The sequence below is a fragment of the Dromaius novaehollandiae genome, chromosome 11, assembly GCF_036370855.1.
Source record: "Dromaius novaehollandiae isolate bDroNov1 chromosome 11, bDroNov1.hap1, whole genome shotgun sequence".
Lineage (NCBI taxonomy): Eukaryota > Metazoa > Chordata > Aves > Casuariiformes > Dromaiidae > Dromaius > Dromaius novaehollandiae.
Window position 1 is genome coordinate 3,811,975 of NC_088108.1, and position 15,621 is coordinate 3,827,595.

Sequence of the window (15,621 nt, forward strand, 5' to 3'; positions counted from 1 at the left end):
CTTCGGGATGTCAAGGGTTGAATGAGTTGAACAGCTTAAGAGTCACTTTCTGAGTCTTTTGCACTATTAGATTTCTCTCCAGCTCAGGGCTAAGGTACACCGAGAAAAAACTACCAAAGGAAGTTTCCTTTTCTGAAGCTATTGGTGAATCTGCCCTGTTGATTAATGGAGTTGTGGTATCCAAAACTGCAAGGCCGGTTTAGTTCTCCAACATTAAATTCCCCCTCACCCCTTTTTTTTTTTAAAAAAAAGGCTGAATACTACTACAGCACCATTTCAAGTTTGCCTGTCCCAGACTGATGGTCCTCCTACAATTTACCATCACCCTGAGAACATGATTTGACACATTTCCTATATGGAATGAGCTGATTGCTGTCTGAGAAACCCCCTTCTCGCTTCCAGTCACAGGCATGCCAGACCAGAGCCTGCACATGGAATACAAACACTATTTTCATCTACACTGAAATGTGTTTTCAGCTTCTGATGGAAGTGGAAAGACACTGGGTCATATTCAACTACATGTATGACAAAGGAGCCACTCTTGGCCAGCAGCTACAAAAGGTTATTAGGAAGGAGAACTGGAAACAAATTTATCTTTCCAAGCTGTATTAGAAATTAGCTTACCATTTTCTAAGCAAAACTGGATTCAAATCTTCAGGTTTGGAAAGGATTTCACATTTCCCATCACTCTTCTTTTGACTAAATTCTAAGCTACTGATAAGGTCTAGTGCTTCACTTTGCTTTATATGAAAACAGCATTCTGTCAGGACACGTGGGGTATCACAGAAGTGACCTGCATATACTGATTGGACCTTTCCCCCATTACAACACACTTCAACCTATTCAAAGACAGTGAAGCAGAAAGAGGAAAAACCACATAGATTAAAAAAAGTCACATAAGAACCATCACAGATCAAACACAGGTCTCAAAACCAGGCAAAATTGAAGGCAGGTGTCCTCCTGTTTGAGACAGGGACTCCCAGATTCAGATTTTAGCAGAGCTGTGAGCACATTGCAATGTTGAACAGAAGACTCAAGACATAATTTTCTGAAAGTTTAGACACAAAAACATATATGAAAGACGTATGCACAATTACCACAAATGCACAGCCACATGCCCCTAATTAGCCAAGAGCATGTATTGACGTACCTGCCATGTGCAGCATCAGACATACAACTCCTGTTTAAGTCATGCAGAAGTCCAGTCCTTCAGCCCTCTGTCCTCTGGTTTCCACCTGTGTGAAAGAAATATTGTTCAGGGGTGTCACCATCCTACAGGCAACCTCTGAGACATCACTGCTGCCCATGGATGAGAGGTGCCACATAAGACTGTGGGGATGGTCGGTGCTAGCTCTGCTCAGCGGGGAGAGGAGAGCGGCCTAGGTGAAGAGCGGGAAGTCCCATTATTTTTCTTTGTGATTCTGAGATCCTCTCCTGACCCAGCTCTGCCAGTTTGTCTGCCTGGAAGGGCTGCATAACCTGTGCTTTTTGGGGGGGACTAGCGGGGACACCTAGGTTTCACAGAAACGTGTTCTTCTGAGATGATATTGGGATAATTTCCAAAGATCTAACCTTCTCAGACCAGTTACGACTGCTCGCCCCAACAATAAATGTTGACCTTGGTCTCCAGTTTGACAAATTAGGAATCTGAACTCAGCATTATTCTCATGAATAACAAAACATTTGTTCACCTGGTATGTTGTTATATTCTCACCATTTAAGTGGGGTATTTGTTAGAGCCTCAGTGCTCTGTACAAACTTCCACAGTAGAGTAAAAGCGAATTGAGGGAGGGCAGTTTCCAACTCAGCTAAGGAGGGTAAATGACCAAAATGTCTGTTCCTAGTCCATAAAGGCTGCCGTGACTAGTTCATTACTTAAGCAGGGTATTTCTGTTGCTTAATCTTCCTGGATTCATTCAGTCACCTAGAAATTCATTTCTGAAAAGGTCCTCAAAAACTCAGCAAGTCTGAGTCATTTAGAATATTTTATTCCACATTCCTCAGAACAGATTTAAATGAATTACATTATAATCTCTGCATTTTAATAATTGTATAACCTGCAGGGGAACAGAAGAGCTAAACCCAGTTTTCACTTAATATGAGTTTATCAACATCATCTATAATATTGGAAAAAAAAAAAACACCGCCACACAAACACTCTCCCCCCTTCCTCTTAAGAAGAATTTACATCTTTTAGCCGTTTTTCCCCGATTTAGCGTGGCAACGATATGGAGATGAAATTAGCTGAAGCACTGTAATAATAACCATTATTTTCTGTGTTACTTACAAATTAATGGCTTGAGGCTCTGAAACAATTTGTATGTTGGGCAAGATGGAGTCTAATTTCCAAGCAGGCAAAAGCACAGTGCCTTTCCAAAGATTAAGCAGGTCGTACCTGCTCGTGATATATTAAGCTCCTTATTTATTGTTCTTATAGGAACTTCGTTTCACTGTATTAGTTAGTACTCCTGTGGTCAATGAAATCTGCCATACTTAACCCTCCTGCTAGAGTCTTTCTTCTTTCCATTATTCTGCCAAGCAATTTATTTCCCTCCAAGTCAATAAATTGCTACAGAATTGAATTAGTATTGCTGTAGAAATTAGTCATACAGTACAGGCAATATTATATGGGTTCTGGTTAAAATATTCTCCTGAACAGAGCAGGACAGCTATATTCAACTAAATAAAAGTGATACATCAGTTCTTTTCAGTCTCTTTGGACGAAATTCTGTTACCTGGATGTAAATCTAGAATTGCTCTGCTGACTGCACTCGAATTCCTACATATTTTTCTCTAATGAAGCAGAGAGCCGAATGTGACTGTTTGCCTTTGCCAAAAAATTACCGTTTATATCATTCTCTTATTGTTAACTCTGGGCGCGATGGGACTTGTCCGGCCCTTGCTAGCTGCCTAGCAGAGCGCCGCAAGAAAACAACAAAACAAACCAGCCACCTCATTTACAGAAATTGCACATCATTTCTTCTTCCTCACTAGTCAGATACTAGTACCGATGGCCAGTACTCCAGAGTTTTATCTTTAACATCCCTGAGCCTGAAAACTGGCTAATGATGAATTAAGGTGTCTTATTGAACAACTGGCAATTGCAAGAATGAATGCATCTCTCCGTCCTTCGCACTTTCTAGGGAGATGTTGTGTTGGGAAAGAAAAGGCTGGGGGGCAGGTTGCTCCCCTACAGGATTGGGCTGTTTTCTGGGAGAGAAGGGGCACAAGAAGCAGCACGGCAAGTCCGGGTAGTCAGGGGAAGCCTTGCCAAGCGGTACCCACCTGCCTTGCTGGGCAGCCCTGCTCAGCAAGACATTGAGGAGGTTCAGGCGACTGTTCGGTGTCAAACAGTGGGAAGGATGCAGTTGCTACGAAACAGCGTTAACAGTGAGGTAAAGGGCAGCCTGGCCTGGGTTTGCGGGAGAGACGAGGAGCAACGGACTGGAGGACGGCAGGAGAAAACGACTGACACCAGGGACGATCCCAACTCATCCTCTGGGGAAGCTCGGTCCACTGGCGCCTGCCTCTCTCCGAGCGCCGTGGAGACGAGCGTCAGCGCAGACGACATCAAGATCCTTCGTGTGCATTCAACTGGCTCTTCCATGTCACTTGGGAAACAAGTACTGTCAGCCTCATTTTCCAGACGGAGGAAAAATGAAGTCACGCCGTGAATGTGTATCGTGCCTCATTGGAGCATACGCAAACATTTGGTCCTCTTACCGTAATGGCAGAACGATGTGTTGGCCCATCCAGCTGAGATTTGGACCCAGAGTTCCCAGAAACACGGTTGCCAGTCGTTTTCAGACACTTTATACATAACACGAGCTGCCTTAGGGAGAAAGGAACGTGCAGCTATGGACAGGGAAAACGGAGGCAGAACAGAGAATAGAAAAGGAGCCAGATCTGTGACTTTTATAGTCGTCAAGCAGGGGAGCAGCAGAACCAATGCTAAAGGCCTTTCCTCCTCTCACCATGGCTATAACAGAGTCATGCGTCCGCACCACCCAACTAATATGGATCCCCTCTAACTTGGGCCGTACCTTCCCGCTCTCTCCGCCTCCCCAACATTGCCCACTAATGGATTTACCGCTCTTCCACGTTATTCTAAACCTCTCAGTCGACAGGGGTGAACTACAAAGGTCTCCAATTACCGCCAGGGCTCAAAGGCCTGGACAAAAGGGACTATTGTAATTTTGCTGTTTCCATGGCACTGCACCAGGGGACCAGAGCTGCGATTTGCCCCACGGAGAACAGACTTCCCGAATCCCAGTGCTTTCGCTCATGTAACAGTGACGGCGCTGTACCTTGCTCCTGCAGCCGCCTAGCAGTACGATCTCCAACCTAGCAGTTCCCGTACAGCCTTACAGTGCACATTTACCTGTTTAACACATGCAAACTGCAATAAATTGATCTAGTCTGTCAGTTTTGTTCTCCAGGAAAGCAAAACCTCCACTGGTTTCATACGGGGATGAAGAGAGTCACTGAAGGAGACACAAATGAGGAATTGGGGAATGTTAGAGGACTTTTAGTTGTCCAGAGGACTGCTTGAACCAGAAAGGGAAAGGGATTCCCAGGTAAACAGCCCGAGCAGGCTGGAGTACATACTTGTTTTCTCATTTTTTAACTCTCATGTCCTGTACATCTTATACAATTTACTCTCACACAACTATCATCTCATAAGGCCATATTACATAACCTAACTAAAAAAAAGTGCCTTTGGAGCATATTTATTTTGTCTTTTTTTTCTTATTTTCATTCTACTTGTTCACAGTGACCAGATAATAATAGTAAAATGCGTGCGACTGTCTGAAAGGAAAAAAAAAGTCTGGGATGTATCCCCCCACACACCTTTTTTTCCTCCTAAAAGGAGAGGTCTGTGTGTTTTTTTAGCCTTTGCTAGCAACCCTAAAATATATCAATACAGAAGCAGCTGAAAGGGTAGGGAGCAAATAGGTTTAGTTTCAAACGTAAGAAATGATAAAGTGGAAAAACAGTGATGATTTGCCAAAAGATAATTAAGATATATAGCCCTTTGTCAGGAAAAAAGAATGGACAAGTAGGAAGAAGTAAAAATATCATGGGATGGCTCCAGTATTTTCAGTATTTTTCCTGTTCCCCTCTTAATATGAGGACAAAGACTCCTTGAGAGAAATCAGCACTGTATTCAAATTAAACACAGCAGCTGCCACCTTCTATAACGTAGCCGTTAAATTAATAACTGTGGAGGGCAGGGGTGCAATAAATAAATAAATAAAAGATCTAAGCGCGCAATAGGACCTGACTTGCTAACAATGTTCCAGTGGGAAAGCGTAGAGCTGAGTCAGGTGTTAAATGTAAGTGCACAATCGCAGGGCCGCAAGCAGTCTGGTGACAAAACACCGTGTTCCCCACTGCTTATTCTGCTTGGCAGGTGAAGCCTAATCAAGGTCTCCAAAAGGAACAGCCAGGCTCTGAGGATCCTTGAAGAGGACGGATCGCCATGTATCACCGCTGGCTTTAATAAAGGTATGAACCCAGAACACGTCAAGGTGTCTTTCAGCTTCTTCAGTGCCTTTGCTGCCATACGGTAAAACGTGAGTCCACATCAGCTTAACCAGACAGACATAAAACTCAGCCTTCACACACACACTGTTGATGAAGACATATTTTATCTTTCCTTATGATCTCACAGAAGTAAGAGTTTAGGATACTATAGGAAAAGAAAAATCAATAACCTGATTCTTCTTCCTATTACTAATAGTGGTTATATTTTACAGTCATTCATCATCTTAAGGTACAGACACGCAGCTGAAAATGAATCCATTACTGCAAATTGGCACCTATCTGCTAACTTATATAATGAACTGTATATTCACTCCTTGCCTATTGCATGTGTGAAATGGATTTTATTTTATCTCTGGGGTAGATTGAGAATATGCCCATGGTCTGTGACCACAGCTCAGCTGGCAATTTGCTAAAACACTTCATTTCTTTTGATCACACACAATATATGTGTAGTTTCCCTTTGCATTTAGAGTCCATTTCGCCTCTTGGCTTCTCAAGCACTAGGCCAGTATGACTACGTTCAGGTTTTCCACGTTACAAACAGAGTATTTTCACCTTTCCACCCATGCTGCCTACCAAAACAACGCTCTCTCTGAAACAGACTGAAGCTTGGCCTGCTTTCAGGATGGTCTTTAACTAGGGAGTGGACCATACCCTGCAGAAGAGAGCAGTTACACATGATCGGTACGTTAAGTACAACCTTCGGGACAAAACTTATCATTTAAATTTATTTCATGGCACATTACTTTAGCTTCAGGACAGCAAAGCTAGATTTACCTGGACAATTTTAACCTTCCATCTAAGGGAAGAACAAACCAGAGTCCTTTCCTTTGATTTGATTTATTGGGTCATTTTTACTCGGGTATATTGTAAGATACAGGATTTCCTCAGTGCAAAGTTGCTTCAGGATAGGAAATCATGATAGACCCAGTCCCATTTTAGCTCTGTATCTTGGCAACAACAGAATTCTCACTGGTAAATAGACCCCTAGATAAGGTACTGGAGAAGAATTTGTTCTTAGTTCTGCTGAGCAAGAGCACCAAGTAAGCTGGAAATGCTTTAGATTTCCAAAAGACTTTATACTCATACAAAAAAAATCCTCTCAATTCCTTGAATATCCTTTATTTATTCTTTTACCATGAAGACAAAGTAGCCTGAACTCTTTTGGTTTAATTCATGCTGTCAGTGATACATATAATGATGTGTAGTATAAAATAATGTTACTGAAATATTTAGGCTTTCAGAAAATAAGCTTAATACAAAAGACGCTTTTCATAATATGCCACAGATAATGGTTTCTCTACCTTTTTAAAAACAAGAATACTCCCCTGAATTAAGGGGACCCCAGGAAGTTAAATTAGCAGAACAGAACCCAGAAATCAAAGTGACTAAAGACAGCAAGCAAAATAAGCAACCATCATTTCACCTTTCAAGCTAAGAGATGGAGACGGGCACAAAGAGGACGCACAAATGTTACCTTCAAAATGCTTTGTAGACATTTCTGCTCAGTCTCAACAGGAATGCACAATGGAAAACCTGCACAAAGGAAAAGAGCTTCAGTTTTGGTCAACTCTGCTTGTAGGGTAAGGTATTTTATCCACACCAGTTACTCTTAGTCCTGATTGACCAAGAGTGAAGCAGATGGAGATCTACTGTTGGCCTGAGCTGACAGTCTGCTATGCTATTGTACATATGCAACAAATTAACACTTCTGAGGTATGTTTCCTAATTTCTGAGTTCTTGGCCTCACAACATTAGCATTTCTTTTAAATTCTTTGTACAGATCTTGTTGCTGACCCATAAATAACACTAATCTGATAGGTTCTTTGTTGGATGGTAATTAACTAAACTCATTCGGAAGTTTATTCGCTTCAGAAAATAAAGTCTGGTCTGTACCTGGCTTTATTTGTTTCCAGAAATAAAACCAAACCTGTGCTCCTTGTTTACACTCTTGGGAATTTGGCTCTGACCCAACAAATTCCCTGGCCATCTAATGGCAATCAAAATAATGCTAATCCTGGCAATGCTTGCTGCAGTGATAAACCAGTTGTTTAAACAAATCAAAACCTTCTGTTCGTCAGTTCAGGGCAACCCCACCAACACTACTAGTGAAGGTAATACTTTTTCACCTCAACAGCTACACTAAGTTGGCTCTCTAAAGCACTAATGCTCTACCCAATATGCTAAATTTGTTCTAAATAACATTTGGTGGATTAGCTTGTCATCCTTAATAGCTGTTAGTTTTGATTCCCTTAAGAAATGCTACTTCAGCCCTCTACCATTTTATGCTTTTTTTGGTGCTCACTTTTAGAGCTCACAAATAATTTTACTGACTTTAGCTTGAACATTTGCTCCCTTAGCTTCAAGTCATCACTCTCTGTCCTATCACCGCATGAAATGGATTTATACTATCCCGCAGGAATAGAGTTAACACAGTAAGGGATATATACTAGGTTACCTTGAAAACAGCCACAGCATCTGGTTGTGTCTCCTCAGAGAAATCTCCTTCCTAAATTATATAAGTGGAGCTGCCTGTGTCTTTCTCGTGCCAAAGTCTTTATGCCAATACCCTGCAAGACAGAAGCTGTACAACAAACAGAATGGTTTATTATTGAGCAGCAGACCGATTAAGTCAATTTTAATAGTACAAAAGAGTACTAACTTGCCCTCAAAAGCTGCACAGTCTCTAACCTGAACTGTCAAGTCCTTGGGCTTCAGAAGAAAGCTTGGGCTGGTTACACTTTACAAAAGAAAATTCTCCTGAGGGTTGAAGTTAAGACTACCATACCCATTTCCAGGAAGACCAGCTTATAAGTAGCATGCTCAGAGCAGTAAGAAAGAGAAGACAATGTCTTTTACAAGACAGATTATCCAATCAAGAAAACCTAACGTAGCTAGTTGGGTGTTACCAGTCCTTGCATAAAGTTTTCAGAGCTCAAGGAGTGACTGGCTCCATAAACAGCCAAAAAGAAAGAGAGCAACTAAGCAAAACAGAGATGCTGCAGAGAAGCAGACTGATTTATCTGCATCACGGCTCACATTGTGGAGATACACGCTTCAGAGCTACACCTTCAAGGAAAGTAAGGGAAATATGAAGGGCTGAGCCAATCAAACTGGCAATGAAAATAAACGTAGAACAAACAACCTGACAGAAGGCTCTGAAAAAAGGCTTCCAAAAAGGCTTATGAAGCGGCTTCATTGCTGTTGTCCTGAACAGCAACTGGTTTTAGTGGAAAGATGGCAAGAAGAAGAGGGCCTTAGAGAAGCCTTAATCCTGAACAAATCAATCGAGTCTCAGCTCAGAAACAGATAAACTGATTGCAAATGGGTCAGGAAGAACATGCAGACTCTTCAGTTTTATCAGATGGTATGGGAATTTCATACATTTTCCCCTAAGGAATAATTAGCCATCCCAGAAAGCATTTGAACATATTAACAGAATAGTGTGTGAAAGACAGGCTGATCTACCTCATCAGGGTCTCAGGAAATGTATAACTTCTCCTAATCGTTTCAAGATGAAACTAAGACTAGCTAATAAGCTTAGATTTCTAGCTAAAAAGTATAGATTTCCTCTAAGACTAGAAGAAATTAAGATTAGCTCCACTGAAGCAATTCCCATCTTCCTACAGCCAAAGCTGCCTAAAGAAACCAGAATCGATAAGTAGCTTCTGGTGCTACCTGCGAGTCCCACTGTCTATATGAATGTGCAAAAGCGGTCACCAATTCATTTTCTTGCCAGCAAAATGGCTAAATTTTTGCCGATGTTATTGCTCTTTTAATCCTATGAATGCAACAGGAAAATATGAAATTCATTTTAGAACTGGGTAGTCAAAGGAAAATTACTCCCATCAATTCTAGCAAAACCAAGATTTACCCTTAGAAGAGCTATAAAAGCATGCAAGGTCTTTGTCCTTATTCTTGATTTGATTTTAAATTACCTTATGTAAGGGCTAATATCAAGAAGGCAGGACATCCTTTGATAGCTCATTTACGCAGTGTTCAGTTTATGGCACAAAATTAATACAATTTACTGCTGGCTATACTGGTTCACGAGAGAACCACAGCAGACAATGATTACTATTAAAATGAGAATTATTACTAATAACACTAACAAACACTTACTGACTAGTGTTAAAAGAAACTGATGAATTTTCATATGATAGCATGTAAGGGAACATAGGCAGTTTCTACGTATTCCTTCTATACATATGCCAGTCTAATTGTAGGTAATCTTGTCCCATATGCCTATGGATTGGTAATATTTTTATTATTGTGTGTCTAAAACTATCCTGCTACTTCCAAAATAGACCCATTTCATTTCTTACAATGTTTTGAGTTTACTATATATGCACACACCCACCCTGTAAGGATGCCTTAGCTAAAATATAATCACTTCATGCTCTTTGATGTGATGTCCTCCCCAAATTTAACTACAGCATAGAGACAGGTTTTCATAGGAAAACAAGCAAAAACAATAGAGCAATAAGAAGCAATTTTGTGATGCTTACCAATGCTGACATATTTGGTCACGAGGGCTACAGAGCTATTGATTTCCCTAACTGCAACTCAGCTGATCCAAATGGTCCTCTCAGTCAAGCCGTTTTCTACAAGGTGTGTTTTCTACAAGGTTGTGTTGCTTAAAGGACTGCTGCCAAAACATTTACAAACTACAGCAATGTCCTTCTTCTGCAAAATCACTGTTTAACTTAGTCCAGGGATTTACATATACTTAGCAATTTGTTAACCAGGTAGAGAAACCAATCGGGTGAGAAAGGGCTCATTTCAGGCAGCAGAATGAATCTGCCTGGGGCTAAAAGCGGGGAAATCCAGTAAATCTTGCCGAGGAGCAGGGAGGTCTGGCTGTTCTCCAGGCACAGGGCAGCCGGGAGCCCCAGGAGAGCCCATGGGCCGGGCCGGGCCCTCACTGACCACCGATGGTGCACGGTCCCATCGGTCCTGAGCCAGGCCAGCAGGGTCGCGACCATCATGGGTCCCATCCACAGCCCGGACATCAGGCAAAAACAAGGTAACGAGCCAGGACAAAGGTCAACCCAGGAGATACAAACCGTTACTTGGGAGCAGGGTGGCTCTGCTGTGGCTCGGGAAGGGACCGGGTGCCCTGGGCTGAGCCAAAATGGGCCCCTGGGCCATAGGCAGTGTGTGGGAGCAGGTCCCAGGTGAGGCTCCGCAGGGCAATTAAGGTTTACTTACAAATTCAGTAACCTCATCCACCTTTACCTGCAAAAATGCCCGAAGAATCTTCCCTGTTCTGTAAATACATCCAACATGTATCGGGAAAGAAGAACTAAAAGGTGTAAGCTGAGATCTGGGGATAAGGATATCCCAAGCTCCACTCCTGACTTGGACACCTACTTTACCAGGTCATTGGGGAGGGTGGAAATACCCAGAGAAATTTCAGACCTTCGCAAATCAGCTTGCCAGGGCTTTGCTAATGCTGGTAACGTACGCTGGCTGCCCCCCAAATTCATCTGTCTCCCACGGAATATTATTACTATTACTATCTTCTATGCGTCAGCCCTTTCTTAACAGCTCAGAACAAGGTACCGCCAGGTTGGTGTTTCTCAGCTCCTAAGCAAAGCACAAGTAGTCACTGAGATAAGCTCATAGAAACAAGTCTCCAAATCAACAACAACAAAAACCCCAAACCACAAAAAACTCCAAAACAGGCATAAAGAACAAACTGCAATTTGGCTCTAGACAGACATATACTAAAACAAGGACTGATGAGAAGGAATGAGTGAAATACAGCCTCCAGGGCCTTGTCCTCCTTTTATTTATGCCATACCAAGACATATCAGACAACAAAGATACACCAAGTACAAAAAAACCAAGTTCTTGTTTTCTTTGTGATCGTATATGTCAGGCAGAGGGATGAGTTATACACACTGCAATTCTGTTTGAAATGCCCAGTTTTCTTGCTATCGAACCACAGTGCAAGGTATTAATTTAAGAAAGCAAAACAGTATCATCTCAAATCACCAACTTCTGTTTATTAAAACAAAAAGTGTTTAGCATCTTGTGACTGTTAATGAGAACGAGGGGTTTATTAGCAAGCCTGTTTTCTACTCAACAGCCTAACTACTTTCCTGCTGTGCTGTTCCCCTAATAGGTCTGCGGATTAAATGCAAAGTTTTTTCTAGTAAATGAGGCTTCAGGCTAACGCTGGAAGAGACCATGCATTTCAGTGCAGCGGATTTTTTTTTTTTTTAAAAAAAGGAAGTCTTTTAAGCCCTTTGCTCCCTTCTGGTCTCCCTGGAGGATTCAGAGCCAGAAGCAAAGGCACAAGGAAACAAAGTAAATCGCAGGAGGCTGAACTGGAATTTTCTCTGTGTATTTTGAAGGCTGGTGTGGACAAAGCAACGGGGTTGGGGCATAGGAGAGGCTAATAGCAGAGGGAGTGCTGCAGCAAGTGCTGTTAACTCCTTCTTCCCCCAACACCAATAGACCTCTCCCAGGCTTTTGGAGCTTTTATCATACCCAATAATCCCTTTGCTTTTTCCTTCACAGACACTTTCCTTCTGCTTTTCTTCCCCCTATCTCTGCCTCTCTTCTCTTGCCTCTACAGATCTACTGCTTCCTCTCAGCGTTTCCTCCTGCTGTTCTGCAATTTATATTTCTTTTCCTCCATATACTGACACTGTCCTTCTGCCCTCTCTTCATGCAGTGTCACATATAGGATTTCTATCTTGAACACTGATGTCAGACTCAGCTTTTCGTTTCTCTGTTGGCAATGCCAAACCCTGGACCCACAAATAGTCACTGGTGTCGTAACGCCTATCAATAAAACTATTTATGCTGTGACACTGTTAATCTATTTTCATGGCATCTGAGCCTATAACTACTGACCACTCTGTAGCAAGTGCATGGATAAGACAGAGGGAAAATTAAGGTAAGTTTTAACGAAAATCTGCTGTGATGAATACACAGGGTAGACTTGCTGCTTCTCTACAAGGTGTCAAAACTAGAGGGAGTTCCTCTGATTTTTCCCATTTTGCCTTTGTTCCCGTTCACCTCGCACCTACCCAGCCCACCTGCTCTGCCTGGCGAGGGGGGTTAGGGAGCAGCCTAAAATCCTGCCTTCTCCAGAGGGGCAGAGCGTGTGCAACCGCCGCTGCAGCTCCGGGAGATCGTTCCACGCACTCGCCCCTCCAAACAGCCACGGCAGCGAAAACGGGGCACACCAATGCACCTCTGCAACCATCTGCCTTCCTTACTGCTATAGCCTACGTGCAGCAGCAAGGAGTTCAGCTCAGGCTAACCTGAATCCAGCAGCAGCACTGCCTTCCTCCCTGCACTCTTTTCTGTGCCCTTAGATATATCATGCTGAAGGGTTTTTTTTGCAACTGTGCACCAAGAGCATGTATTAAAGTTGCTTTCTGTGATGGTCTTTAAATCCATCTTCGATCACTGCTGTCTAGACCAGGCTCTCCCATTCTGTAGGCATAAACTCTATTTCTGGAATCTAGCTAGATACCTTGCTGCAACTGCACTTTGAACCCCCACCGATGCTATGCAAGTCCCAAACTAAGTGATCAAGATCAGGGAATAAAGAGCCTTCTTCCCCTTTACCTTTAATGCAGCAATCTTTGCGAGGCCTTCAAATTCAGATCATCACAAAGATGGTTAGCATTGGCCAAAAGCCAGTAGAAATTATCTGTTTTTTTTCCCTCCCTTATTTTGAGTCTTTGTAATGTGCCTTCCTAATTCAATATAATCCAAGCCATGTGATGAAAATTATATTAAGACAAATGTCATGGAGAAATCCTAATACAACGTGTTAACTAGTGATGGCCTGCACTGGACATATAGCAACAGGAGCATTACAAGCTTCTATATTTCAGGCATATTTGGGGAAAATTCTTGTTCCATCTGAAGTTCATGGAAGGCTTGCCTCTGCTTTCGGTGATCCCAGGTTCAGCCCAGCAAGAGCTGACCTAGATCTACAGTCGGCTACAGACAAGGAAGTAGATTAAGGTGCTAATCTCAACTCTATCACAGATTCTCCTCATTAGTTCTGGTAAATCACTTTGACTTTTATTGCTTCTACTTCCCCTTCTCAATCTGTAAGATAAGGATCAGCTCTTTTCCGCAGGGCACTGCAAGGCTTATTTTTTTTTAATATAAAATACAATGACATCTTCTGAGGGAGGATGATAATTGAATGTATTTTCTCAGAGGAAAACAGCTTTATAAAGCCAGGAAAATCTCTCTTTGTGCTCACACAGAAAATAAAGGTTCTTTTACCCAAAAACCTAATGGGACTTCAGAATAGGCTGCAACATGTTCTTAGGTCTGCCAAGAAAGTCCTGGACAGACGACAGTTTCAGATCCTATTAATTTTCAAAGAATTTGCTTTTAAAGACAAAGTCCATATTCATGTCTTGTTGCAGCTGTTTTCTGGTCTTGAAAGGCTGTTGGCACCTCAGATATCCTATTAGCTAACTGGTCTCATTACATGTCCCCTGCTTTACTTGCATCATGAACAATATTCACATGGTGAAAGGCTGAAAGACTAATTTCAAGATTTATCTGTAGGGTTGTTTTTTCCAAAAACCTTACTAAAAATTTATAAGGAAAACACAATTCAGTGTATCCATTTCCCCTGAGCATTTGAATCTGGTGGCAAGGAACATAAGAGCCTGCATGAATCTGTTATTTTCACAGGAACAGCTGTAGAGGTGCCACGTGTTTTCTAGAATGGGGAAGAGGTAAAGGACACTTTCCTCAGTTAGGAATTCTGATGTTGGTTTCCATGCAAATATTTCACCTGGTCTCAGTCAAATTACCCAGCAACTCAGAAAAAGCTGATTAATCGGTGTAGAAAAAGCAAGCTTTGAGAGAAAGATACATAAGAACTTCTAAAGTATTTTGAGGCTAGAAGCTGGCATGAATAGCCAGGCAGTTCCAGCAATGGTGAAGATGAATGACGTCTGTCTTCATGGCACTTCTCAAAGCAGAGGGAGGCACCAGACGCACCTACAGGCAATGTCACCAAACTCCAAGACCTTGAATTTCTCTTGGGAAGAGTCACAAAAACTTCACGAAGCTCAGGTTCAAGGCAGCTGGCAAAAGGTTGAACATGGTAGAAGCAGTTAAGTAAGGCTCCTAATCCTTTACCTAGACCTTAATATATCAAGATGTGGACTACAAGCTGCACTGGTGCAGTGTAGCAGCAGGTTATCTTTCTCACTTCCTTTATTTCCCCCACAAGGTAGCACAGGGAAATCACCCGTTGCCCCTTATGTCTCCTCTAAGAGTAGCGTGTTCACATATATTTCAGTCAGCAAGCACTCCTCCTTTGTGGAACCAAATCCAATCTTTTGTTTCGTTCTGCAGCCTGGCTGCAGGCAGAACTCCTCAGCAAAGGGACTGAAATGTTTTCTTAGCACTGCTTTTCCTTCACCTTTTCTTTGCTAAAAGTCAGTCTCTGAGGACATGATCATGTTGGACCCATAAATCAGGCCCCTGCAGCATTTCCTCCTGCATGTGGGCCCTTGTTTTGGAGAAGACCACATACAACCACCACACTTAGCTATCTAACCACTTCTTTGCTTGGAACCAAGCTGTATTTGGGCACATATTCAAGTTCTTGTCAATTTTGGAAGGGACGTGGGAAAAAATCTGTTTCTTCTCCTTCATTAAGTTCTGGTGAGAAAAAACACTAGCCCAGTAATTAGGGCTCAGCTTTCCACTGGAGCAGGTTTGTTATAAATTTACCAGCAAATTTATTGTTTAAGTAAATAATCTAGTGTACATGAAAAAGCTGACATGTATTTTCATTCGAGCAGAATCATTTCCTTTCAGCTTGCCTTTATTATCCCAGTTATGGACAACCCCTCTCACAACACAGCTCTGCCAACACACTTTACCCATATTTATAACATTAGCTCTACTGTAATCCCCTGTCCAAACACTCACCGAGCAGTGCGCTACCACCCACACCCACTGCTGTGTTTGCATGTTCTCATCTTGAACCATCCTAGAGATCAGCAGTGTCATTTCAGCCCCTATTTGCACTATCCAATTTATTCCGGGAGCAAACATCTCACACAC

The 15,621-nt window shown here is 42.3% G+C and overlaps 1 protein-coding gene across 6 annotated transcripts in view; it reads right to left on the reverse strand.

Annotated features, from left to right (window-relative positions):
• The window catches only part of LOC112982762 (uncharacterized), an 89,491-nt gene that overhangs the window by 16,334 nt on the left and 57,536 nt on the right, over positions 1–15,621 (reverse strand). For 4 of the 6 annotated variants that reach the window (XR_010390979.1, XR_010390978.1, XR_010390980.1 and 1 more), the window contains 3 exons: positions 8,006–8,131; positions 7,025–7,083; positions 1,151–4,484 (listed from right to left, as the gene is read on the reverse strand). Coding sequence is in view for 1 of the 6 variants with exons in the window: in XM_064518080.1 (XP_064374150.1) it covers positions 1,151–1,166 (16 nt within the window). In the remaining 5 variants the exon portion in view is untranslated. Of the gene's footprint in view, positions 1–624; positions 1,104–1,150; positions 4,485–7,024; positions 7,084–8,005; positions 8,132–15,621 lie in introns of those variants that run through there. The other 2 variants (XM_064518080.1, XR_010390982.1) reach the window with 2 other exon arrangements.